Source organism: Phoca vitulina, unplaced genomic scaffold, assembly GCF_004348235.1.
Source record: "Phoca vitulina isolate PV1807 unplaced genomic scaffold, GSC_HSeal_1.0 scaffold22, whole genome shotgun sequence".
NCBI lineage: Eukaryota > Metazoa > Chordata > Mammalia > Carnivora > Phocidae > Phoca > Phoca vitulina.
Window position 1 is genome coordinate 10,359,422 of NW_022589725.1, and position 25,133 is coordinate 10,384,554.

Here is a 25,133-nt window from a genome sequence, read left to right on the forward strand (position 1 = left end):
CAGTCACCCCATCCCTCCCACCCCACCCCCCACTCCAGCAACCCTCAGTTTGTTTCCTGAGATTAAGAATTCCTCATATCAGTGAGGTCATATGATACATGTCTTTCTCTGTTTGACTTATTTCGCTCAGCATAATACCCTCCAGTTCCATCCACGTCGTTGCAAATGGCCATACCTCAGTTTCTTTATCCATTTGAGATAATGGCAATATTCTTAGGTCATTCATTGGGTGGTGATTGTGAGCTTTAAATGAGTTTATATATGTAAAGTACCTAGAAAAGTGCCCAGCACATATCAAGTGCTCATAAGTATTACTAATAATTGCTATGAGGAACCTGTGCATTGTACAGGGTAAATTATTTGTAAAGATCCTATTAGAATAGCTGAGTTTAAACTAGAATCCAGATCTTTGGCTCCTAGTACTGTAGTTTATGTGTTTTTTTTAAAATTAATTAATTTTTATTTATTTATCTTTTAGAGTGTGTGCACATGTGTGTGCACATGAGCGAGGGTGGGGTGTGGGGGGCAGAGGGAGAGGGAGAGAATCTCAAGCAGGTTCCATGCTCAGCATGGAGCCTGAAGTGGGGCTCGCTCTCATCACCCTGAGATCATGACCTGAGCCGAAATCAAGAGTCTGATGCTTAATCTACTGAGCCCCTGGCAAAGTGTTTTTAAACAATTTATGTATCCAGTCCTCATTGTGGCCCTATAAAGCCTATAGGTCAAGTAGAAAGAAACCCTTGGATCCCTCAAAGTTGGTTCTTAGAATAGAGATCTCCAGTACTGTGTACATGAATGTCATTTATACAGTGGAATGTATTTCAGGTTTGTAAAATAAAGCAGGCTTTTCATTTACAAAATGGAGCTTTTCTTTTCCCCAGCCTAGTCTTTTACTTTGGCCGAGGCCTTTCTGAGGTCATTTAATACCAGAGGGGAAAACTGAACTTCAGTCATAACTCTAACAGCCATTTAATCCTCCTCTTTTGTTTTGGAAATCAAATTGGCCTGCTGTGTTTTCTCACCCTAAAAATTTCAGCCCTAGGTTCTTCATCCTTTTGAGGATGATAATGATCCACACGGCTTACTATAAAGGGATTCTGTAAAGATCAGACAAGTCAGTGTTTACAAAAAGGCATTGCAAACTCTTGTTTAAATGATAACCTAATTGTAAAATGCCTGAAGTCTGCTTATTTTGTTACTTTCCTGAGAGGGAACCATGTCCCCCTTTTTGAGTCAGCCATTACTAGAGTTGTTTTGGTTCATGGATCAGGAATAGGCAGGGGTTCATCTTATCCTTAGAGAGATGAGCATGGGGAGGTTTGGTCCTGGTCCTATTTTGGAAGTTTTCTTTTTTTCTTAAAATAAATTTTATTTATTTATTTGATGGGGCTCCTGGGTGGCTCAGTCATTAAGCGTCTGCCTTTGGCTCAGGTCATGATCCCAGGGTTCTGGGATCGAGCCCCGCATAGGGCTCCCTGCTTGGCGGGAGGCCTGCTTCTCCCTCTCCCACTCCCCCTGCTTGTGTTCCCTCTCTCGCTGTGTCTCTCTCTGTCAAATAAATAAATAAAATCTTAAAAAAAAAAGATTTTATTTATTTGACAGAGAGAGAGCATGAGCGGAGAGAGGGGCAGAGGGAGAGGGAGAAGCAGACTCCCAGCTGAGCAGGGAGCCCGACACCGCACTCGATCCCAGGACCCTGGGATCATGACCGGAGCCGAAGGCAGACGCTTAACTGAATGAGCCACCCAGGCGCCCCGGAAGTTCTCTTTTCATGTACCCTGTTCTGGCAGGATTTCTACACTTCTATACATGGAGTTGGATATAATTCTTGACAGACATTTTTTTCTTTCTCTAGAGGAACCGGATTAACATTTCCCAGTGGGTTCCAGTATGCAGCCAATTGGTACCTGTGTCTTCTACACAGGGACAGTGGGGCAGGGCTCTGTCTGGTACTTTCCAGGTAAGGTTTGTTGTTCCTTTGCTTGGTATGAAAACCTTGGTGTTTATTTGCAAATGTCATATATTTATAGTTATATATAGATTAACCAAACAAATTGTGTGATGGAAGAACCTCATGAGACCACTTCTGGGTCTCTGTGGTGCCAGCTCAGGACTGATTCCCACAGTATGGTGTCTAGGGCGTTGCTTCTAAATACCCCAGCAGTGGAACTTAGCCTAGGATACCATGCTACAGTCTGATGATTTTTACGTTGGGAATGTTTCCAGATATTCGTCTCAGAGTTAACTTCAGTTTTCTTTTTGTAGCCACATTGTGCCACTTTTACTTGGGGTAAGAAATGTTTCTTCCTTTTTTTTTTTCTTTTTCTTTTTATGAACACAAAATCCAAAGGAACAATTATTTGAGGCCTTAGTTTACCACTGACCACATGATTCATTACCTTGGACCCTCCTTGAGAGTTTTTTCTCCTGATTTTTGTTAATTATACAAATAATTTAGTAATAAAGGAAATAAAAATCATCCATGACCTCAAACGTGAAAACATCTGCTGGTTTTTTTTCCAGTCCTTATGTGTGTGTGTGTGTACTAATTTTTTCCTTAGATACCTTAACAAATATCCACAGAATTTTTTTTTCTGGTGCGTTTTCACTTATTAGAGCAGACATTATTCATGTTAGATAGATTGCATAATTAAATTTTTTAATGGCTACGTGTTATTCTATTGACTTAGGCTTTGTTTGATACTAAAATTATTTCCAATATTTTTTTGCCATTATAGGCTTTAATATAGTTACCATTTTCTTGATAAATAGTTTTTAAAATTTTTAATTATTTATTAAAGATAAGTTACTAGGAGGGTATACCCTGGGTCAATGAGCATGAGCAGTTTCTCTCTCCATAAGGTTGTTTTAATTTATAGTGCCACCAGCAATGTATATATAACTAGTCTTTCATTATTAACTCCCCTGAATTGGGTGTTTTAAAAAAAATTAACTGGGTAGAAAATGTTACCTTGTTTTGCTTTGTTTTTTGTTTTTTTTTAAAGATTTTACTTCTTTGACAGAGACACAGAGAGAGAGGGAACACAAACAGGGGGAGTGGGAGAGGGAGAAGCAGGCTTCCCACGGAGCAGGGAGCCCGATGTGGGGCTTGATCCCAGGACCCTGGGACCATGACTTGAGCCGAAGGCAGATACTTAACGACTGAGCCACCCAGGTGCTCCCCCCCACCTTGTTTTGCTTTGTATTTCTCTGTTTATCTGTCAGGGCTAAACATTTTTCTATGTTTATCAGTCATATTCTAGTTTGTAAAAATCATAAACTTGTATCATTTCTCCATTTATCTATGGGAATTTATTTTTCTTACTAATTTATATGAATTCCTTCTGTAGCCACTAACTTCTTTTTCATATTTGATGCAATTAAAAATATTTTTGATATAAAATTGTGTTACATAATTTATGTAAATATACTATACCAAAATGATTTAAAATAGTGTAATTCCCTCTAAGTAGTATGTAAGCCTTGCCCTTCTTTTTTTTTTTTTTTTTAAGATTTTATTTATTTATTTGAGACAGAGCAAAAGTGAGAGAGATCACAGAGGGAGAGGGAGAAGCAGACTCCCCACTGAGCAGAGAGCCAGATGTGGGACTCGATCCCAGGACCCCGGGATCATGACCTGAGCTGAAGGCAGACGCTTAACCGACTGAGTCACCCAGGCGCCTCAAGCCGTGCCCTTCTGAGGATGTTTTGTTTGTGCCTGTACTTCCTGGGCTTCTCACTCACCCTGGCCCAGAGTAGGCACTAAATATATGTTGAATGAGTAAAGAATATGTCTGTACAGAGGAGGCATTCTACTTTGTGTAGTCATGCAGCTATTTCTTTTCAGAGTTGGGGTGTGTTCTATGCATTTATGCATTGGAAACTTTTAATGGAATTTATCATAGAGTTCTAAGTCATTTGTTTTTGTGCATACATAGGTGGTGGAGGGGGAAACTCATCATGTGACTCAGACTTGTGCCTTGTTCTGTGAATCAATAAACATTTCTTGAGTACCTAATATGTACCAGGTACCATATTAGGTTCTGGGACAGCATTAAAGCAAATCATCCATGTAAATAACTTAAGGGTGGCTTATCTCATGCTGACAAAATGTAATTTTAGCCAATGTAAATAAACTGGACATTTTGTCGTATTGACAAAATGTGCCTCATTGACACATTTTCCCACTTTGAGGACCCCTGGTTGGAACTCTGGTTTTCCTCAGGTACATGTCTGACAGGGAGACAGATTTAGCTCAGAATGGAGAAGAACTTTGTGTTAATTAGAATTGTGGGGTCATGGAATGTGTGGCCTGCATTTTTTTTTTTTTTTAAGATTTTATTTATTCATTTGAGACACAGAGATACAGAGAGAGAGAGAGCATGAGCAGGGAGAGAGGCAGAGGGAGAGGGAGAAGCAGGCTCCCCACTGAGCCAGGAGCCCGACGTGGGGCTTGATCCCAGGACCCTGGAATCATGGCCTGAGCCGAAGGCAGACGCTTAATCGTCTGAGCCACCCAGGCGCCCCTGCATTTTGACATAGTAAATTTCCTGTTACTGGAAGTATTCAGGCAATGATTGAAAGACTATATGTTAAGGACATGACATAAAAGAATTCTTCATTGGTTGAGTGATAGTATCAGATGATCTCCAAAGTAATGTCCAATGCTATAATCCTGTTACCATTTTCAAAAAGCTAGGGACATTGTATTCTCATCTCTGTCTTTCCTAAATAACCTTTTGAAGTTCTGTCATACTTTGATGAGTCTACTTTAAAAACATTTTTTTTAGGGGCACCTGGGTGGCTCAGTAGGTTAAGAGTCTGCCTTTGGCTCAGGTCGTGATCCTGGGGTCCTGGGATTGAGCCCCGTGTCGGGCTCCCTGCTGAGCAGGGAGCCTGCTTCTTTGTCTCCCTCTGCCTCTGCCCCCCACTATGTTCTCACTCATTCTGCTCTCTCTCAAATAAATAAATAAATAAATCTTAAAAAAAAAAAAAACGAAACAGGGCGCCTGGGTGGCTCAGTCGGTTAAGCGTCTGCCTTTGGCTCAGGTCATGATCCCAGAGTCCTGGGATCGAGCCCTACGTCGGGCTCCCTGCTCAGTGGGGAGCCTGCTTCTCCCCTGCCTGCTGCTGCCCCTGCTTGTGCTCTCTCCCTCTCTCCCACTCTGTCTGTGTCAAATAAATAAAAAATCTTAAAAAAACCCCCAAACAATAAAAACTCTTTTAAATTTTGAAATAAATTATACTTACAGAAAAATTGTAAAAACAGTAGGGTTCCCATATACCTTTCGCCCAGTTTTCTCTAATGCTAATATCTTCTATAGCCATAGTGCAATTATTGAAACTAGGAAATTAACACTGATATAATACTATTAACTAATCTATGTAACTTAGTCCAATTTTACCAGTCTTTTTTCCACTAATGTCCTTTTTTTGGTTCTTCAATTTGAGTTTGTTTAATATTTTCTTATAATTAGGTTATGCAGTTTTGGCTAAAGTGATGTTCCCTTCTCAGTGCATAATTACAGGGGATGTATGATGCCAATATGTATTGTTACTGGTGATGTTAACTTTGATTACTTGATTATTAAATTGGTGTCTGTCAGGTTTCCCTACTATAAACTTACTATTTTCCCCTTTGTAATTAATAAGTACCTTGTGAGAAGATACTTAGAATCTATGCAGATATCCTGTTTCTCAGCATACTTCTGCTCACTACTTTTAACACCCACCAGTGGTTCTTTTTTTAAGATATATAATATTAATTAATTAATTATTTTAAAAGTAGGGGCGCCTAGGTGGCTCAGTTGTTAGCACCCCTACTTTTAAAATAATAAATAAATAAATAAATAAATAAATAAATAAATAAATAAATAAAAGTTGTATTAATAAAAGTATTAATAAATAAATAAAAGTTGTAGTTAGAAAAAACACATAGCATTAAATTTACTATGTTAACCATTTTTATGTATATAGTTTAGTAGTGTAAAGTATATTCACATTGTTTTTATTTTTTTAAAAGATTTTATTTATTTATTTGATAGAGAGAGACACAGAGAGAGAGGGAACACAAGCAGGGGGAGTGGGAGAGGGAGAAGCAGGCTTCCCGCTGGAGCGGGGAGCCCGATGCTGGGCTCAATCCCAGGAACCTGGGACCATGACCCGAGCCGAAGACAGGTGCTTAACGACTGAGCCACCCAGGCGCCCCGTATATTCACATTGTTGTACAATAGATCTCTAGAACTTTTTCATCTTGCTAAAATGAAATTCTATACCCATTAAACACTAATTCACCCCACCCCACCTCTGGCAACCACATTTCTACTTTCTGTTTCTATGATTTAGACTATTTTGGATACTACATATGAGTGGAATCATATAGTATTTGTCCCTTTGTGACTTATGTTGCTTAGCATAATGTCCTTAAGGTTCATCCATATTGTAGCATGTGACAGGATTTCACTTTTTAAAGGCTGTGTAATTTTCCATTGTATGTATATACCACATTTGCTTTATCCATTTTGATGGACATTTGGGTTGCTTCCACATCTTGGCTATTGTGAATAATGCTGCAGTGATATAGTGTGCAAATATCTCTTCAAGGTCTTGCTTTAAATTCTTTTGGATGTATACCCAGAAGTGAGATTACTGCATTATGTGGTAATTCTATTGATGGTTCTTGACTGCAATAATCATTACTGTGGTGTTTGTATAATGATGATTTTCTATTTCCATCATGACTATTATATTTATGCTTGGAATTCTACTGTTAGGAAGAGTTGTTACTTCTCCATTTATTTATTCAATTATTTATATCAGTATGAGCTCATGGATATTTATTTCCCTCTATGAGTTGTAATTCATCTTGCATATTATTAATTTTGTTGATCAAATTGTCCCAGGTTTGGCTCTTAGGAACTCCTTCAAGTTCCTTTCTACATGCTTTCATCATTTTTGAACATTCTTTGTTTCCTAGCACCACAAGATGTTTCAAGTTCATGTTGTATTTTCTTTCCTTTAGCCCTAGATTCAGCAATTTCTTTAAGGAGCCCTGGTTCCTTTAACTGGAGAATGGTATTTGGTGTGTTTAGAAATTAAGATATTTGTGTTCAGTGTGCAGACCATATGTCATTGACCTCTACTTAAGTTTTTGAAAGCAGCTTGATATAGGGGAAAGAAGATAGCTCTGAATATATGTTTAATCCCTCAGTGAACTTTTCTTCTTTGGGCCTTAGTGTCCTCATTTCTTTTTTTTTTTTTTTTTAAGATTTTATTTATTTATTTGACGGAGAGAGACACAGCGAGAGAGGGAATGCAAGCAGGGGGAGTGGGAGAGGGAGGAGCAGGGAGCCCGATGTGGGGCTCGATCCCAGGACCCTGGGATCACGACCTGAGCCGAAGGCAGACGCTTAATGACTGAGCCACCCAGGCGCCCCTAGTGTCCTCATTTCTAAAATGGGAGAAAATAGTATCAACTTTGTAGAGTTGTTGTGAGATAATTTAAGTAAAATGTCAAGCATATAGGTGCAGGGTATATAGGAGATCTTCAGTAAATTGTAATTGCTGTTTTTTTTGCTGTCTGTATGTTCATGCTACTTGGGTAAGTTTTATCCTCACTGTATAAATTGAAACTTAAAAAAAAAAAATTGTCCTAAAACTACCTCAAGTTGCAAGCTTTCCCTGGGTCTTAGTTTCCTCATCTGTGAAATGAAAAGGTTGGACTTAGATCTATGAGATTTTTTCCAGCTCAACTGTTGTTATTCTGAGTTACTCCTTAGTTCTTCAGTTGCTTTTTCTCCAAGCTCAACAGCCTCAATTCATTTTAACCTTTCCACTAGGACTTTTTATTCATCTCTTTGATCATTCCTGTGGTTCTTTTCTGGACCTTCTCCAGATTATCCTTCTATTTAAAAAAACAAACAAGCAAACACAACAACAACAACAACAAAAACCATTGGAAAAAAATCCACCTAAGTTTTATTGAGTGCTGACTCCATGCCCAGAATGATATTGAGCAATGGATGGAAGATAAAAGAAGTATAAGATAGACTGTGCCCTGGGAGAGCTTATAGTTTTGCTAAAAGGATCAGTTAGGTACACTGTGATATTCCCGAATTGCTGGAGTCCTTCCTTCCTTCCTTCCTTTTCTTCCTTTTTTCTTTTTTCCTTTCTCTTCCCTTCCCCACCCCGCCCCTCCCTTCCCTTCCTCCCTCTTTCTTTCTTTCAGATCAGGGAGGTCTCTTTACTTTCAGAACCTTTCTGAAAGCAAAAGAAAAAAATAAGGGTCAAATCTTATATTTATTTTAATGAGGGGCTGCCTGCAAAAGAGCTTATCATTGGAGTTGTCTGGAATAGGTCTTTGCATTTATGTTATGCCTTATAGCTTGCTTATTTTTTCATGTACACTGTTTTATTTGGTTCTCAAAACAAATTTATGACAAGCAGAGCTGGTTGTTCTGCTTCTGTGCTTTTCTATTCTACTGTGCTTCCTCCACTTTGACTTCTTACCTTCTCTATTCTGCCCACTTCTTAAGGCTTCTTTGTGAAGTCTTTTTGGATGACTATGCAATTCTTTTCCCCTCCAAATTTCTATAGCTTACACTGTTTATTACACACCTTTAAGCATTTTTGTACATTTTATTGAAGTATAATAAAAATATAGATAAGGCATAAATCATAAGTGTACAGGTCAATGAATCATTACAAAGTGAACTAACCAGCACCCAGATCAAGAAATAGAACCCAGGAAGCTCCTTGAGCCCCCAGTCACTACCCATAGCCAAGGTTAACTGCAGTCTTCACTTTGAATATCATAAAATAGTTTTGCCTTTTAAACATACAGTATGTACTCTGTATGTACAGTATGTCTGCTTCATCAGTATTGCTTTGTGTAGTAATAGTTTATTCATTCTTATTGTTGTGTAGCATTTTATTATATAAATATACCATGACTCATTTACGTATCTATTGATGGGATTTATATTGTTTCCAATTTGAGCTGTTAATAATAGTGCTGCTATGAACATTCTTTTTTTTTTTTTTTTTGCTATGAACATTCTTAAAAATGGTTTTTGGTAAACATATGTACACTTTTCTGTTGGTGTATATACTTAGAAGTGGAATTGCTGAGTTTTATAGAATGTGCATACATTCAGCTTATGTAGATACCGCCAAGTAATTTTCCGAAGTGATTGTACCATTTTACACTCCCACCAGCAATGTATGAGAGTTCTGGTTGCTCTGCCTCTTCGCTAACACTTCTGTGTATGTGTGTGTGGGGGGGGTACATGATCTTTAACCATTTTATTTATTTTTATTTTTTATTTTTATTTTTTTAAGATTTATTTATGAGCGAGCGAGAGAGAGAGAGCATAAACAAGGGGAGGGGCAGAGGGAGAGGGAGAGAGAGAATCTCCAGCAGACTCCCACTGAATGCCGAGTCCCGATGCGGGGCTTGATCCCATGACTCTGAGATCATGACGTGAGCTGATCAAGAGTTGGATGTTTAACTGACTGAGCCACCCAGGCACCCCTTTAACCATTTTAAAATGTGATATTTGGTTCCGTTTCTTGTGTAGTGAGTCTTCTTTCTGTTCTCCGTAAGACTATGAGCTGCTTGAGGATAGGAATTGTTTGTATCCTAAAACCTCACGCAAAGGCTTGCATATTGTGGGCGTTTAATAAAGTTTGGGTGAATGAAGCATGTATACATAGCGTGTATATAATTAAAGACAGAGGAAATAATAAGAAATAACCATATAAGTGGTTGGGTTTGTTCATTCAACAAATATTTGAATGTTTCCCATATCTAACACACTGTATTTGATTCTGGTAATATGCCTGGTTTCTACCCTCATGGTTCTTTTTGGTAGTGGTGATAGAAAATAAGCAAGTTTCATAAATATATAATTGTACATTATAATGAGTACTATGAATGAAATGAACAGGCTACTGCTGTGATAGAGAATAATGGGATGATAAACTGTTTTAGATAAAATGGTCAGAGAAGGCCTCTTTGAAAAAGTGACATTTGAGTATTTCAGGGTATTTTTTTTTCTTTTACAAAAAGTTGTTTATTGGTATCTTTTCATTTTAAAGAAAGGAAAAATTGATGTCTTTAAAGGTCAAGGGAATCTTTTTTGGGGGGCAAGAACAACAAATAGTAAATGTGTATATTTATAGATATGTGTAGGTATGGGGAAACTAGGTGGTGTTCTTGGTACTATATACCTAGTTACTTCAGTATTTCAAAGAGTGTTAAATGTTAACTCATGAATAATGGTAGGACAGAAATATAGCAGTTGGTGAGACAATCACACAGGAATCCATTGGTTACTCCTGGAGCTATGGGAGAAGAGAAGGATCATGTAATCTAGTAAAAGAGAATTTGTGCCAAAGCACAGCTAGTTGAAATTGTTGCCGGTTGTTCTTTGAACCTGTTTGAGTGCTTTGTGTTCTAGATAAACCATTATATTGATGTATGTAATGTAATGGGAGGTGTTCTGTGTTTAGTCTGTTTTACAAAGCCTCCTTAATACCTATGAATTAAAGTGTAAGTGTCCTTGGGACTGACAAGGAAAATCCTAACTAATTTTTTAATATCCTTATTTGGAAAGAAAAGTACATGGTAACTCTAAATTAGAAATTCTGTTTTTCCCTCATTAGGATTAAAGAAAAAAATCATTTTCATTTCATGTTTTCCCTCTCTTCTTGGAATAAACCAGAATTGAAGGGGTAACCCTCCTTCTGCTCCCTCACCCCTTTTTAGTAAAGGTAATAGAACATTACTGAGAATTTGGAAACTATTCCTAAATTCATCCATAGTTCTACTACCTTAACAAAATAACTCTTTAATTTCTGTATGTTTCTAGAGATGCCCATATGCATTCATGTTTTTACCTATAATTTTATACATTTAAGTGTTTTCATGTTGCCAGAATAATGAGCTTTAATGTAAACTATGGACTTTGGGTGATAATGATGTGTCAGGGTAGGTTCATCTATTGTAAGAAATGTCCTGTTCTGCTGGGGAATGTTGATATTGGAGGATGTGAGTGTATGAAGAAGGGGTTTATGGGAGTTCTCTGTACTTCCTGCTCAGCATTGCTGTGAACATAAAATGGTTTTAAAAAATAAAGTGTATTAAAAAAATCTCAATGACTATCTGATTTTCCATTGAGTGACTTTACTGTAATTTAACCATCTTATTGGACTCCCTTCCCCCCCTCCCCAGTTTTCACTCTTGTGAATAATGCTACAGTGAGGCTCTCTTACATGAAATTTTTTCCCTTGGGAATTTATTTTCAAAACTATGTTTATTGGTCTTGATTTTAATACCAACCTAATAGTGTTATGGTGAGTATTAAAGAAGGCAATATATGTAAGGCACTTAGCATAGTACGTGGCACATGAAAATTGTAAATAATGGCTGTTTTATTACCAAAGTACATTCAAGTGCAATGGGAACATAAAAGGAAGGCAATTCTGATCTGAACAACAATGATGTTGGTGATTATGGTGAGGATGGAAGCTTCTGTTTATTGAGTATTTTGTGAAAGGTACTTTACATGTGTTATCTTCTTCAGTCCTCCCTACAACTGAGGTTCGGTAAGTTGCTCATGGCCACCCAGCTTATATGTGGCAGAAGCAGGCTTTAAACTTAAAATTGACTGTTAAGAGTCTTTTTTTTCCTCCCTTATACCACACTGCTGCCAATGTTTAGGTAGGTCTTTATTGCAATTCTAGTTCTTAGAGTTGACTCAGATTTATTTAGTTCCAGGTTTCCAGGACCGAATCCTTTTATTTATTCAGGTATCCAACAGATGTTTATTGAGTACCTACTGCATACCAGACACAATTTTAGGTGCCCATCTTGGATTCTTTTAGTGATCAGATCACCAGGAACTAGGTTAAGCAAAGCTGGAAAGATTCTATAGTGTTTACTTTGAAGCAGCTCTACTCAGAGTAATGCTCTCTGTTGCTTACATCTGTTTTTTTTTAATCCCCCAGTGGCCTCAGATGAGCCAGTCCCTAGAATGTGGTGGATCAGAACAGATTCCTGGGATAGATGTTCAGTGGGGGAGGAAGTATCACACCACAAATAAGGTGAGAATTATTAGTGTTTTCTACATTATAGACTGCTTTCACACAGGTGTTCTTATTTGACCCTCAGCAAAATTGTTAGCTGGATGAAGCAAGGAATTTTTTTTTTTTTAAAGATTTTATTTATTTATTTGAGAGAGAGAGAAAGAGAGAGAGAGAACACATGAGAGGGGATAGGGTCAGAGGGCGAAGCAGACTCCCTGCCGAGCAGGGAGCCCGATGCGGAACTCGATTCAGGGACTCCAGGATCATGACCTGAGCCGAAGGCAGTCGCTTAACCAACTGAGCCACCCAGGGGCCCCGAAGCAAGGAATTTTATTGAATGCAGAAGGTGAGGTTCATGGAAGTGAAGTGACTTGCCCGAGGTCACAAGGATAGGAATTGTTTGTATCCATTTTATTTATTTATTTATTTATTTATTTATATATATATTTTTAAAGATTTTATTTATTTATTTGAGACAGAGAGAATGAGAGAGAGCGAGCACATGAGAGGGGGGAGGGTCAGAGGGAGAAGCAGGCTCCCCGCCGAGCAGGGAGCCCGATGCGGGACTCGATCCAGGGACTCCAGGATCATGACCTGAGCCGAAGGCAGTCGCTTAACCAACTGAGCCACCCAGGCGCCCCTCCATTTTTTTTTTTTAGATTTTATTTATTTATTTATTTGACAGAGAGAGACTCAGCGAGAGAGGGGACACAAGCAGGGGGAGTTGGAGAGGGAGAAGCAGGCCTCCCACGGAGCAGGGAGCCTGATGTGGGGCCCGATCCCAGGACGCTGGGATCATGACCTGAGCCGAAGGCAGACGCCTAACGACTGAGCCACGCAGGTGCCCCGAATTGTTTGTATCCTAAAACCTCAACTGAATATTTGAACCTAAAGCTTCTGATCCTGTGTCCTGTATTTCTTCTGTTGTACTGCCTTGCTTGGAAAACACTTTAGAGAAAAAAGTTGTTACGGATTTTTTATATGTTAAAAGTAATGTAAAGATTTTTATATGTTAAAACATATGTGTTTAAAGTAATTAACTTTTGGAGAATTTCTTATTGATTATATAGCCTGCCTTCATTTGGAGAGGCTTAGCGTTAGAATAGGTTTTTCTTGGAGTTTATTTGCAAGTTTATGTGTTATAATAAAAAATACAAGTTTAGGAACATTTATTCAGTGCTTGCTTTGGTTGATTATGATTTTGAATGACTTTTGACTGCTTTCAGACAGGAGTTTTCTTTCCTTTTCCTGTTATGTTAAAAACACAGAGCATTCCTCTTCTCAGAATTCTTCTTTGAGAGATGCGGGTCAAGATTTCCTTTTAAAAGTACTCTTTTCCATAGAACTTTTATTCTGATAGCTCAAATCTGTCATTTCCTCAACATGGGTTCATAGGCATATAGGCAGTGAGGTGGCTCTGAAATTTGAAGGATACCTATTAGAGTTCCAGATGTATTTGCACTGAGTGATAAGATGCCCAGAAAAATGAGAATTAAAAATTCTAGGTGAAAAAAAAAATCTAAGCAATAAAAAATACCCTTAGATCTAATAAGAAACAAAAGCATTCTTTTTTAAAAAATTCTTTTGTGGGGTGCTCGGTGGTGCAGTTGGTTACGCATCCGGCTCTTCGTTCTGGCTCAGGTAGTGATCCTCAGGGTGGTGAGATAGAGCCCCACGTCAGGCTCCATGCTCAGCGAGGAGTCTGCTTAAGACTTTCTCTCTGGGGGCACCTGGGTGGCTCAGTTGGTTAAGCATCTGGCTTCAGCTCAGGTCATAATTACAGGGTTCTGGGATCGAGCCCCTTGTGGGGCTCCCTGCTCAATGGGGAGTCTGCTTCTCCCTCTACCTCTGCCCCTCCCCCTGCTCGTGCTCTTTCTTTCCAAAAAAAAAGACTTTTTCTCACTCTGCCCCCCCAAATAAATAAATAAATCTTTTCATTTTTATTTTAAAGATTTTATTTATTTATTTATTTGACAGAGAAAGAAGCAGAGGGAGAAGCAGGCAGAGGGAGAGGGAGAAGCAGGCTCTCCGTGGAGCAGGGAGCCCGATGCGGGACACAATCCCAGGACCCTGAGATCATGACCTGAGCCGAAGGCAGATGCTTAACCGACTGAGCCACCCAGGCACCCCAAATAAATCTTTTTAAAAAATTATCTTGCAACTAATTTTGTCCCCTTCTTTTTGATGAAATAGGTTTCTACTACCAAGGATTCCCCACAGCCTGTTGAGGAGAAGGTTGGTGCCTTCACGAAGATAATAGAAGCCATGGGATTTACAGGACCTTTGAAATACAGTAAATGGGTAAATTCTTTTTAAATTCTTCTCATTTTCTTTTTGGGCTTTGGGCCTTCTGCTCCTCATAGGTTTTTTGTAAAGCTTCTGCTTTGCTTTTGTGAAATTCATACATTATTTTGAGAGCTTCGAAATGTGTTGTCCCTCCCCCCAGCCCCCATTCTGAGTCAAATCTATGTAATATGTGGATCTGGAATACTTTGTTCCCTTAACCTGATTCCTTAGAAGTATCTCAGGACAAGTCAAGCCAATAAGACTGGGCTTTCCAGGCTCTTGCTACATGATAGGCCATACAAATGAGTTCTAAGGAAGTAGATGGGCCAAATGTTCGGATGGGTAGCATTCTTAAGAAATATTACTCTTTGATGAATCCATATTCATAAATGATTTTTTTTCACTAGGTCATTATGGTGACTTTTGTTAAAATTTTACTAATAAGCATTTTTAAAGTAATTAATTCTGTAATTAATTATAATTCTTACTATGGAGGGATATTTGCTAGCTATGTCATTCCTAGTCAAGTCTTGGCCTAGCACATTATTTGCTATAAATTCATGAATGTCTTCTCTGCATCAGGTGCATATTTGCCCCTGGGTTTTTATAACAATGCCTCTAACCAATTAAAGTAATAAAATATTAGCCCAGTTATCTCCTGGTGCTAGCATTTCTCTCTAACTTTATAGCAGAAGTGCCTTTTAATACTTCTCAAGGTTGCTACAATATTGGATAAGTCTAATCAGTCATAAGTTATATGTTAATCAAAGCAAGTCAACACAAAGCAGTAGGGAGGACTTTTCTAGAAAACATCATAGCTTTGCCCCAAATGATCAAATAATGCCAGTTATGCCATTTTAACAGGATGGATTCAAATTAGAATTTCAATTTTATTACAGACTTTACTTGTAGTTTCTCCTTGCAAGGTCTGGTTCTCTTCCTAACAATTCTCACTGCAGCAAGTATAGGCTTTTCCCTATAATCTCTTTTTTACATAAATTCTGGAAAGCAAATGGTGATTCCACAAACATTTTGTTTTTAAGGGGCTTTGAAAAGTATAGAAGATAACACATATACTAGGTAATAATGATGTTCTTGAGACCCTAAGATTATGAAGTGCCTTCTTAATCATCAGCGAAATATTAGTTATATTCATTAAAGTTATCTTTTTTACATCTTAATCTTTTGGCAAATGATAATCATTGGTATATTTGGTAATGTGTTTAACAAGAATCTTTTATGGAAAAAGGATTTGTGATTATGGCATTTGGATTCAAAAACTTAAAATATGTGTTTTGTTTGAAAATTAGAAATTAATTAAAAGAAAAGGGAAGTGAGAGCAGAAAGAAAAAAAAAAGGGAAAAATGTACTGTTTTATTCATTTCTTTTATTTATTTATTTATTATTTTTTATTTTTTTAAAGATTTTATTTATTTGACAGAGAGAGCACAAGCAGAGGGAGAGAGGGAGAAGCAGGTTCCCTGCTGAGCAAGGAGCCCGATGTGGGACTCGATCCCAGGACCCTGGGATCATGACCTGGGCCGAAGGCAGCCGCTTAACCGACTGAGCCACCCAGGCGTCCCTGTTTTATTCATTTCTTGATGGTTGAGTTCCACTTGGTTGCTACCATTGCTTTGTCTAGTCTGTTTTTTTATGATTCCAGAGGGAAAGTTGGCTACCATTTGGAGGATTACTAAATCATCAGGAAAATTTCTTCACTGTTGTAGTTTAAGTTAGCCTTTGATTTTTCTTGGTTCCTTTGTGACCTCAGCTAAGTACCTAATATTTGCATTTTAAAAGGCTTTGTGATGTGGCAGTGTCTACTTTCTGTAACCTTCATTTTTTAATTTGTGATATCAAAACATCAAAGTATGACATTCTAGTATAATTTGGGTGGGAAAACATAGGTATAACTTTCCATTTTGAAAGATTGCAAGCCCTGGGTGCCTGGGTGGCTCAGTCGGTTAAGCTTCTGCCTTCAGCTCGGGTCATGGTCCTGGGGTCCTGGGATTGAGTCCCACGTTGGGCTCCCTGCTCAGCGGGGAGTCTGATTCTCTCCCTCTGCTGCTCTCTCTCTCTTTCAAATAAATAGATAGACAGATAGATAGATAGAAACATGGAAAGAAAGATTGCAAGCCTTTTTCAGTAAGTGTTGACTTAGTTATCTTTGACTAGACGCTTGGATTGGATTGCACTGGAAAGATCTTTGAGTTTTGTGTTTCCACATGTCTTTCATTAGGGAGTAAAATATCTGCTTGACATCAGCAGTATCAACCATCTTTCCTCCATTTTTTTCTGTAACATTTTCATATGTAGTTTCATTTTTCTTCTAGATTCATATTTAGGAATTTAAATGTAGCTTTTTCTTACCTGTTTGTCCTGAAATAATCATTCTTTTCCATTATCTTTATGTAGCAATACCAGGTAAGACAAGGACAACATTTCCCAGGTTCAGTCACATGTCATAGAATAGGCAGTTTCCAGATTAGCATAAAGCCAAAAAATTATTTCTGTTCTGAAGGATACTATCAAACTGGAATGCATTCAGAAGTGGGCAGTGATGGGGCGCCTGGGTGGCTCAGTCAGTTAAGCGTCTGCCTTCGGCTCAGGTCATGATCCCAGGATCCTGGGATCGAGCCCTATGTCAGACTCCCTGCTTGGCGGGAGCCTGCTTCTCCCTCTCCTTCCTGCTTGTGCTCTCTCTCACTGTCTCACTATCTGTCTCTCTCTCAAATAAATAAATAAAATCTTAAAAAAAAAAGTGGGTAGTGAGCCTTGTGAAGGCTTCAGGAACTGTGTTGGATGAAGAGTGGTTGAAGGAAATAGGGATGCTTACCCTGGAAAAGAGAGGACATGATGGTTCTTCTCGGGTATTTAAAAAAATAAAAAAATAAAAAATAAAGAGACTTAATCTAACTAAAGTATTCCACTGGGTGGTGGATATTTCATGAATGTTACATGAAGCAGATTTACATTCATAAAACAAAAATCTAACAAGAACTCTCCTTCAGGGGGATAGGTAACCTCCCAAGGTCATTGGACTTGTTTCAACAGTGGCCCAGATGGTTGACTATGAATCAAGAATGCTGTAGAAGGAATTCCAGTACAGAATAGAAGGTTCAAATGACTTCAAAGCCCCTCCAACTCTCACACAGCTGTTAGGGCAAACCTTTTATTGCATTCATTTTTCATCTTGTAAGATGGCACAAGATGCATCAGTCAGTGGGAGAGCTGATTTTCATTTCTTTCTTTTTTTTTTAAAGATTTTATTTATTTATTTATTTGAGAGAGAGAGAGAAACAGCATGAGAGGGGATAGGGTCAGAGGGAGAAACAGGCTCCCCGCCGAGCCAGGAGCCCAATGTGGGGCTCGATCCCAGGACTCCGGGATCATGACCTGAGCCGAAGGCAGTCGCTTAACCAACTGAGCCTCCCAGGCGCCCCTGATTTTCATTTCTTAAAGCTGTCTGAGGTGCTTGTGTTTTCATCAGGGACACTGATGAAGTCTTCCAGAGTTAGAATGAAATAAACATGAAGTCTTTTGAGAACCAGAACAATTTGTATTGACTGGGTGGAATTTAGTCCACCTACCTCTTTAGCTTATATTAATGCATGAATCTTGGAAGAAATTCATTCCCCAAGTTGTTATTTCCAGTCCCTCTGTGATGGTCTTAGGGGACTTGCTTTAGACATTTGTCCAGGAAAATGGCTCACCCAAGTATAAAGGCTTGGCTTCACTGCAGGAAAAGTGAGGAACTATAAAATGCTCCTGATTGCCACATTATGAGCAGTGTATAAATAACTGGCCAGTCTGGTGAAGTCTTCATTATTTGTAATGAAGGCTTTCTTCATGAACATGTTGTGGGGGAAAACCTTCTCAAGGGAAGATTTGGGTCTTGATGGCAAATCTGCCTTTCTCAGGCAGAATGATTAATTATGAAGCTAGAGAACTCTCTATATGAGAATCTGAAGGAAACTGTGGAGTTAGAGAAAAAAATCCAAGCCATTAGGAATTTTACTTAAAATTGTAAATGTGTTGACATTTATATACCACTACCCATATTTGACAGATATTATTTTGCCATATTTGCTTTAGTTTTATTTTTTCCAAGATAAACTTTTACAGAAAATAAACCAGCCCATTTCTCCTTTCTTCTCTTTCTCCACCAAGGTAATTACTGTTCTAAAGTTGATTTTTGTCATCCCCTTGTACATTTTTGTTCTTTTACCACTCATATATTATCCATAAACAACATATATACTATTATGTATCGTATTCATAAAAACTATATAAGTGGTATCTCACTTTTCAACCTGTTTTTATTAGTCAACATTATGTTTTTGAGTGGAGATCTGATTTTTTTCATTTCCACTGCTTAATAGCTTCACATTATATAATTAAACTACAGCTTAACTATTCCTTTACCAAAGAAAGCTGTTTTAGCTTTTTCATAATGACAGTACCTTTTAAATTGTGCAGGAGTTTCTTGAGAGAGAGATGGAATTACTGGGTACTAGTCTATGAATATTTTTAACTGTATTAAATTATAATCATCAGTTGTTTTATCAGTTTGTATGTCCATCAGCTAGGGTTTTAAGGTTTAGTATCATTTCCAACACTTGATACTGTGAAACGGTTTAATGTTTACCAATTAGATGGTGTGAAATGGTATTTTTGATTTAATTTGCATTCCTCTGGTTACTAATAAAGTTGAGTGTCTTCTTCTATGTTTACAGGCAAAAAAAAAAAAATTTATCCATGTGTCTATAGTTGAGGTAGGCAGTAGGCTTCATGAAAGCAGGAGTTTTTGACTTCTTTGTTTACTGCTCTATTCCCAACATCCAGATCCACATCAGGTACTTGAGTTAGGTACGCAATAAACTATTTGTTGACTGAAGTGAAGAGCTAATAGATGTCCTAAACTCCCTGTCTCAAGCATAGAAATAGGCTGGTCAAAGCGAAATCATTAGCATAACAATATGAGGATATCGTTAGTTTGATGATGGTACAGACCAGTACTTCCCAAAATGTGTTCTGTGTCAAGTACTTCCTAGAGCTGCAGGTGTTAACAAAGTTAACAGCAGGCTTCTTTTTTAGCCTGCTGATACGGTGAATCACACCAGTTGATTTGTTAATGTTGAATCAGCTTTGCATTCCAGGGATAAATCCCAGTTGGTTGTGATTTATTGTCCTTTTAAAATATTGCTGGATTTGATTTGTCAATATTTTGTTAAGGATTTTTGCATCTATATTCATGAAGGCTGTGGTTCTGTAGTTTTATTTTCTTCTAATGACTTTGGTTTTGATATCAGGGTAATACTGGCCTTATAGAAAGAGCTAGGAAGTGTTCTTCCCTCTTGTTTTCTGAAAGAGTTCATGTAGATTTAGTATCATTTCTTTAGATGTTTGGGAGAAACATTGAGTGATGTTTAGTGATGCCATTGAGCATGGAGTTTTCTTTGGAGAAGATTTTTTTTTTTTATCACAAATCCCATTTCTTTAATAGATATAGGACTATTCATGTTATTTATTCTAGGGAGTTTTGGTAATTTGTGTTTTTTCAAGGAATTTGTCCATTTTCTCTAATAATCACATCTGTTGTCCTAAAGGTGTTCATAATAGTCCCTTATTATTCTATGAATATCATTAGGATATGTTGTGATACCCTCTCTGATTCTTGATACTGCTAATTTTTATCTTCTCTGTTTTTTCTTTTTTCCTTGATCAGTTCTATTAATGTTTTATCAATTTTACTGATATTATTGAGGAACCGGTTTTGGCTTCTTTGATTTTCTTTGCTATTTTTCTGTTTCCAATTTTATTGATCTCTGTTCTTTATTATATCATTCTTTCTGCTTGCTTTTAGGTTTAATTTGCTCTTCTTTTTTAGTGTCTTACCATAGGTTTTGTTTAAATTGGCGTCTTTTGCTGATTTATTCCCATGTAGATATATCTGTTTTTCAGTTGTTATGTTTATTCTGTTTTCCCCTATATGAGCTTTACTCTGAAAGACTTGAAAACATGACAGACCTCAAATTAGCAAAGAAAAAAATCTTAATTAAAATTACAGACATAATCCCTTAATTTATTTTGGGTACTTCTGCCCGTAAGAGACATTGCTGTTTTGACCCTAGAGTGTATTGAGAAATGAACATTATGTAGTATTGGATATAGTATATTTTTGGTGACTTTGAGCCTTAATAACATAGCTTTACTAAAATTCTAGATGGTTTTTTCTTCAGTTGCTATTTTATTCTGTTTCTGCATATTTTTTTTAGTCTGCATATTTGAGTTTGTAATTTTCTATCACTTTAAGAAAAAATAAGCTGCTATAAGCCTTCTGTGGATGGGCTAATTTATTTAATTGTATCCTTAAAGAAATATTTTGAAAGTCCCTAGGAATACTTCCTTCCTTTAGCACTGAGTTGGTCTTCAGACCTACAATTTAACTTTTAAAAGAATTTATTTTTCACTTTTAGATCTATTTTTATGGAGGCATAATATACATACAGTAAAATATACAGATCTTAAGTGTACAGTGAATAAATTAAAACCACCACTCAGATCAAGATTCTAAGAGAATTCTTTAGTGCTTTGGGGAATAGTAAAATGTTGATCCTTTTACTATATTTTGCATTCATTAAAAACTCTTATTTGTAAGCACAGTCTTCTCTTAATCAGCAAACTATAAAACGAGGGAAAATATAGAAAAAAATAACTCTTTCCCCAAGGTATAAAAAAGACTTACAGAATAGATAGTAGTGCTTCTGAGGTAAGGCTGAAAGATTGAGGGGTTTTTTTGGTGTGTTTGATTTTGGTCAGAAGAATGGGTAATTTTTTAATATAAGGGGTTTCAGGATATAAAGAGTTAATGTGAGTGATGCCGAACAGTGGTTTAGAGCCTTCACTGATGAAGTGAGTTTGAATTAAGGGAGAGATTTCATTTAAATATTGGAAAAATCTTTTTGATATTTTGATGCTAAATCATAAAATGTGAAAATTGTGTGAAGTTTGTGAATGGTTAGCTTTAAGAAAGAAATAATCTATGTTGGTTTAGCTATTAAATTTGCCTAGAGATAGGTTTGGACTCATCCTCCTAGTTGAAGATGTTGTGACCTACATCTAATAGCACTAGAACATACTTGGTCATATCTTGAGTTTGGTTTTATTTTTTTTGTCTAGAAGATTAAGATTGCGGCCCTGCGCATGTATACTAGCTGTGTGGAGAAAACTGACTTCGAGGAATTCTTTCTAAGTAAGTTACTGTTTTTGATAGTTCTGAAAAGGAAAATGAATCTACTTTTCATGGGGCGCCTGGTTGGCTCAGTCGGTAGAGCATGTGACTCTTGATTTTAGGGTTGTAAGTTCGAGCCCCATGTTGGGTATAGAGATTACTTAAAAATAACATCTTAAAAAAAAAATCTATTTTTCATTTTTATGACTGTATCGGTTTTGAGTCATTCGTGAAACAATTTTTCCTGTGCAGAGTGTGTAATAAAAGCTGCTTATTTTTATCTTTTAATAGAATAAACAAGGGCAAGAAACCCTATAAATAAGACATTTTAACAAGTTTGAAAAAAGAAGAAACCTAAAAATTTGTCTAGTACTTTGACATTTTTCCACACATGCATCTTTTTACATATGAGTACTCATAGTAAACAAATCCTGTTTACATTCTGGATGTTTTACTGAGCATTCTGACGTGAAATGAACTTTTTGCCAATCATTCCTCTTTTATTTCTAGTTTTTAATTGTTTTGGTTGATACCTAATGATTGTTTTATTTCTGTTGAAGGATAATTGGGTCAAAAGGTATGTGTGTGTGTGTGTGTGTGTGTGTGTGTGTATATATATATATATATATAATTTTATTTTTTATATCCCATTGATAAATTGTTTTCCAAAAGGGTTTTACTGGTTTAGACCACAACTATCAGTCGATTATATCAATATAGTATTCATTTTGATGCTGTAATCTATTTAGTTATAAAGTTAGTTAAAGCAGGTACTTATAAAGTAACTGGGAAAGTTTAAGCTGTTCCTAGTTCTACAGATTTTGGAAAGAAAGGTGTGCTTTGCACATCTGTGGTTAACAGCTATTATCCTGCAAGCCACAAACACTTAACTGTATATACTTGATATTTTTCATGGAGAGCAAATATTTATATAGAATTATGTTAATAACAAGGAAGATAGCTAGATGCTGTTTGGATTATTTAATCACTATTTTGGTTTTTTAAAACCAAATGCAAGTTCTTTTGGTGATTTTACAATTTCAGCAGATTGATGTTATGTTAGAAACTTAAAATACCCTACTGAGTTGTAATCCTGATTTAGTGTCTACCTTCTGTTTCTTATTTATTCATGGGAACAAAAGTAAACTTTCCTGCTTCCTTTTAATCTCTAAAAATTTCTCATTTTAGGAGAAATTAGTCTGAAAGGAGAAACTATTCTTTATCTATTTGATGAAGAAACTATTGGAGCGCCTGGGTGGCTCAGTTGGTTAAGCGTCTGCCTTCAGCTCAGGTCATGATCCCAGGGTCCTGGGATTGAGCCCCATGTCGGGCTCCCTGCTCAGCAGGGAGTCTGCTTCTCCCTCTCCCTCTGCCTGCCTGTCTGCCTACCTACCTGTGATCTCTCTCTCTGTCAAATAAATAAATAAAATCTTAAAAAAAAAAAGATGAAGGAACTATTAATATTAGAAGATGGATTTTTCTTTTTCTTCTTTTTTAAAAGATTTTATTTATTTATGTGACAGAGAGAGACACAGCGAGAGAGGGAACACAAGCAGGGGGAGTGGGAGAGGGAGAAGCAGGCTTCCCGCAGAGTAGGGAGCCTGATGCGGGGCTCCATGCCAGGACCCTGGGATCATGACCTGAGCCGAAGGCAGACGCTTAATGACTGAGCCACCCAGACGCCCCATAAGAAGCTGGATTTTTCTTAAGTGATTTCTAGAATACATGTCCCTAAGTATTTTTCATCAGATCTTTTTAAATCTTCATCCTCAGATATCTGTTTAATATTTGATTCCATAAATAACTCATAAATTTATAATTATTTTGAAATGATGTTTACTAGTTATCTTTGTCTTAGCCAGTCCTCATTATTGAAGATCCTTGAGTTAATTTTTTTTTTTTTTTTTTTTTTTTAAAGATTTTTTATTTATTCATTTGAGAGAGAGAATGAGATAGAGAGAGAGAGCATGAGAGGGGGAGGGTCAGAGGGAGAAGCAGACTCCCTGCTGAGCAGGGAGCCTGATGTGGGACTCGATCCCGGGACTCCAGGATCATGACCTGAGCCGAAGGCAGTCGCTTAACCAACTGAGCCACCCAGGCGCCCCGATCCTTGAGTTAATATTATAGATTGAGTAATGAGATTATTATTATATATTTAAGGTAACATATCATGTTTTCAATGTATAATCTGTTGTAATCTACTTATAAAAATAAAAGTTTATACAAATTATTACCATTATATGCTAATAATTCACATTTACATGGTGTGCTTTTACATTTGTCTCATTTAGGAGTTAGAAAACCTTGTAGGATAGGAAGGACTTGTTTTCTTGTTTTCATTTTTATTTTCTTTTCAGAAACAGTTGAAACTTAAGAAGCTAAGTGATTTCCCATAGCTGCTTAGCTAAGGCTTGATCCTATGTTGTCTGGCTTAAAAGCCAGGAATTTTTCCACTATAACATATGGCCTGTGAAAGAATGTAATTGCAAATTAGAAATTATAATCCATTTTAATATTTTTGTATGTTATTGTTTTTAAATAAGAACTATCTCTAGGCGACATTCTATTAGTATTATAAACTGATGTTTACATATATTAGAGTATGTTCACCTCAGTAAGCTTTGTTCTAGCTTTGGCCTTTGAAGTAGTTACCCGGGGAAGCAGTATATTTTTCAGTGATGCCACTCTTGCTTAAGGTTTTTTAAGACTCAATTTAAGAATTGCTTTTTAGACTTAACAGCTTGTTCATTTGTATCATGCTCCAGTGTGGTCGATCTTTGTCATTTGTGGGTAGAATAAATTTTAAAATGAAACCAAAGTGGTTCTGAACTGTGGCTAGGAATAAAAAAGGGAACCAATTTGAAAAATACCATTTGGAGGCAGATAAATATCTATGAAATAATGAGACTTTCTTGCATCTTCTAAAGGAAGGTCCTAAAGAGTAGGCCAGGCAGGTTTGGGATAAAAGAAGAGAATATATATATCACTTCCCAAGATTATAGCTTTAAAGTGGCTGTTGCTCCCTTGGATTTTTGGTATTTTAGGGCTTGACTTTTAGAGTCCTGAGCATTCAATAATTTTTAAAAAGGATAAAGAGGCTTAGGTAGCTCAGCACTGTCATCCTTACTCTTCCAACAAAAGTAAGGCCAGTGTTAATTCATGAAGATTGTGTAAGAAAGAGTTGTTTACTCACAGTGTGCTTGTGAGTAAACAATAAGCCTGTAGCCTCTTGGATGGGCCCCCGTAAAATGCCCAAGTTAGAGACTCTCTAACGTGTTCAGAGGTCTTGATCCAGAGGCCTAGACCGTGGGCATTCTGACTGTTGAGATTAACAGCCAGCCCCCTGTTGTTTCCAAGATGTTCTGATGGTGTATGTCTTTTGTGGCATCAGTGAGCATAACCTCTGTGAGCCTGCAGTGGTTTGCTAACTGGTCTTTTGGAGATCAGTTCTGTTATGAGGAACACTTTGGAACAGATGGGGCCAATCAGTAAAGTTTGTGTTTAATTCCATACTGAAATTCCGTAC

General features: G+C 37.2%; 1 protein-coding gene across 2 annotated transcripts in view; it reads left to right on the forward strand.

Moving 5' to 3' along the window:
- LOC116641502 (ubiquinol-cytochrome-c reductase complex assembly factor 1) overlaps nucleotides 1-25,133 on the forward strand; it is a 97,307-nt gene that overhangs the window by 15,228 nt on the left and 56,946 nt on the right. The window contains exons 2-5 of one of the 2 annotated variants that reach the window (XM_032419220.1): nucleotides 1,856-1,960; nucleotides 12,010-12,105; nucleotides 14,281-14,388; nucleotides 21,556-21,628. In XM_032419220.1, coding sequence (XP_032275111.1) covers nucleotides 1,856-1,960; nucleotides 12,010-12,105; nucleotides 14,281-14,388; nucleotides 21,556-21,628 — 382 coding nt within the window. The remainder of the gene's footprint in view (nucleotides 1-1,855; nucleotides 1,961-12,009; nucleotides 12,106-14,280; nucleotides 14,389-21,555; nucleotides 21,629-25,133) is intronic. The other variant, XM_032419222.1, reaches the window with a different exon arrangement.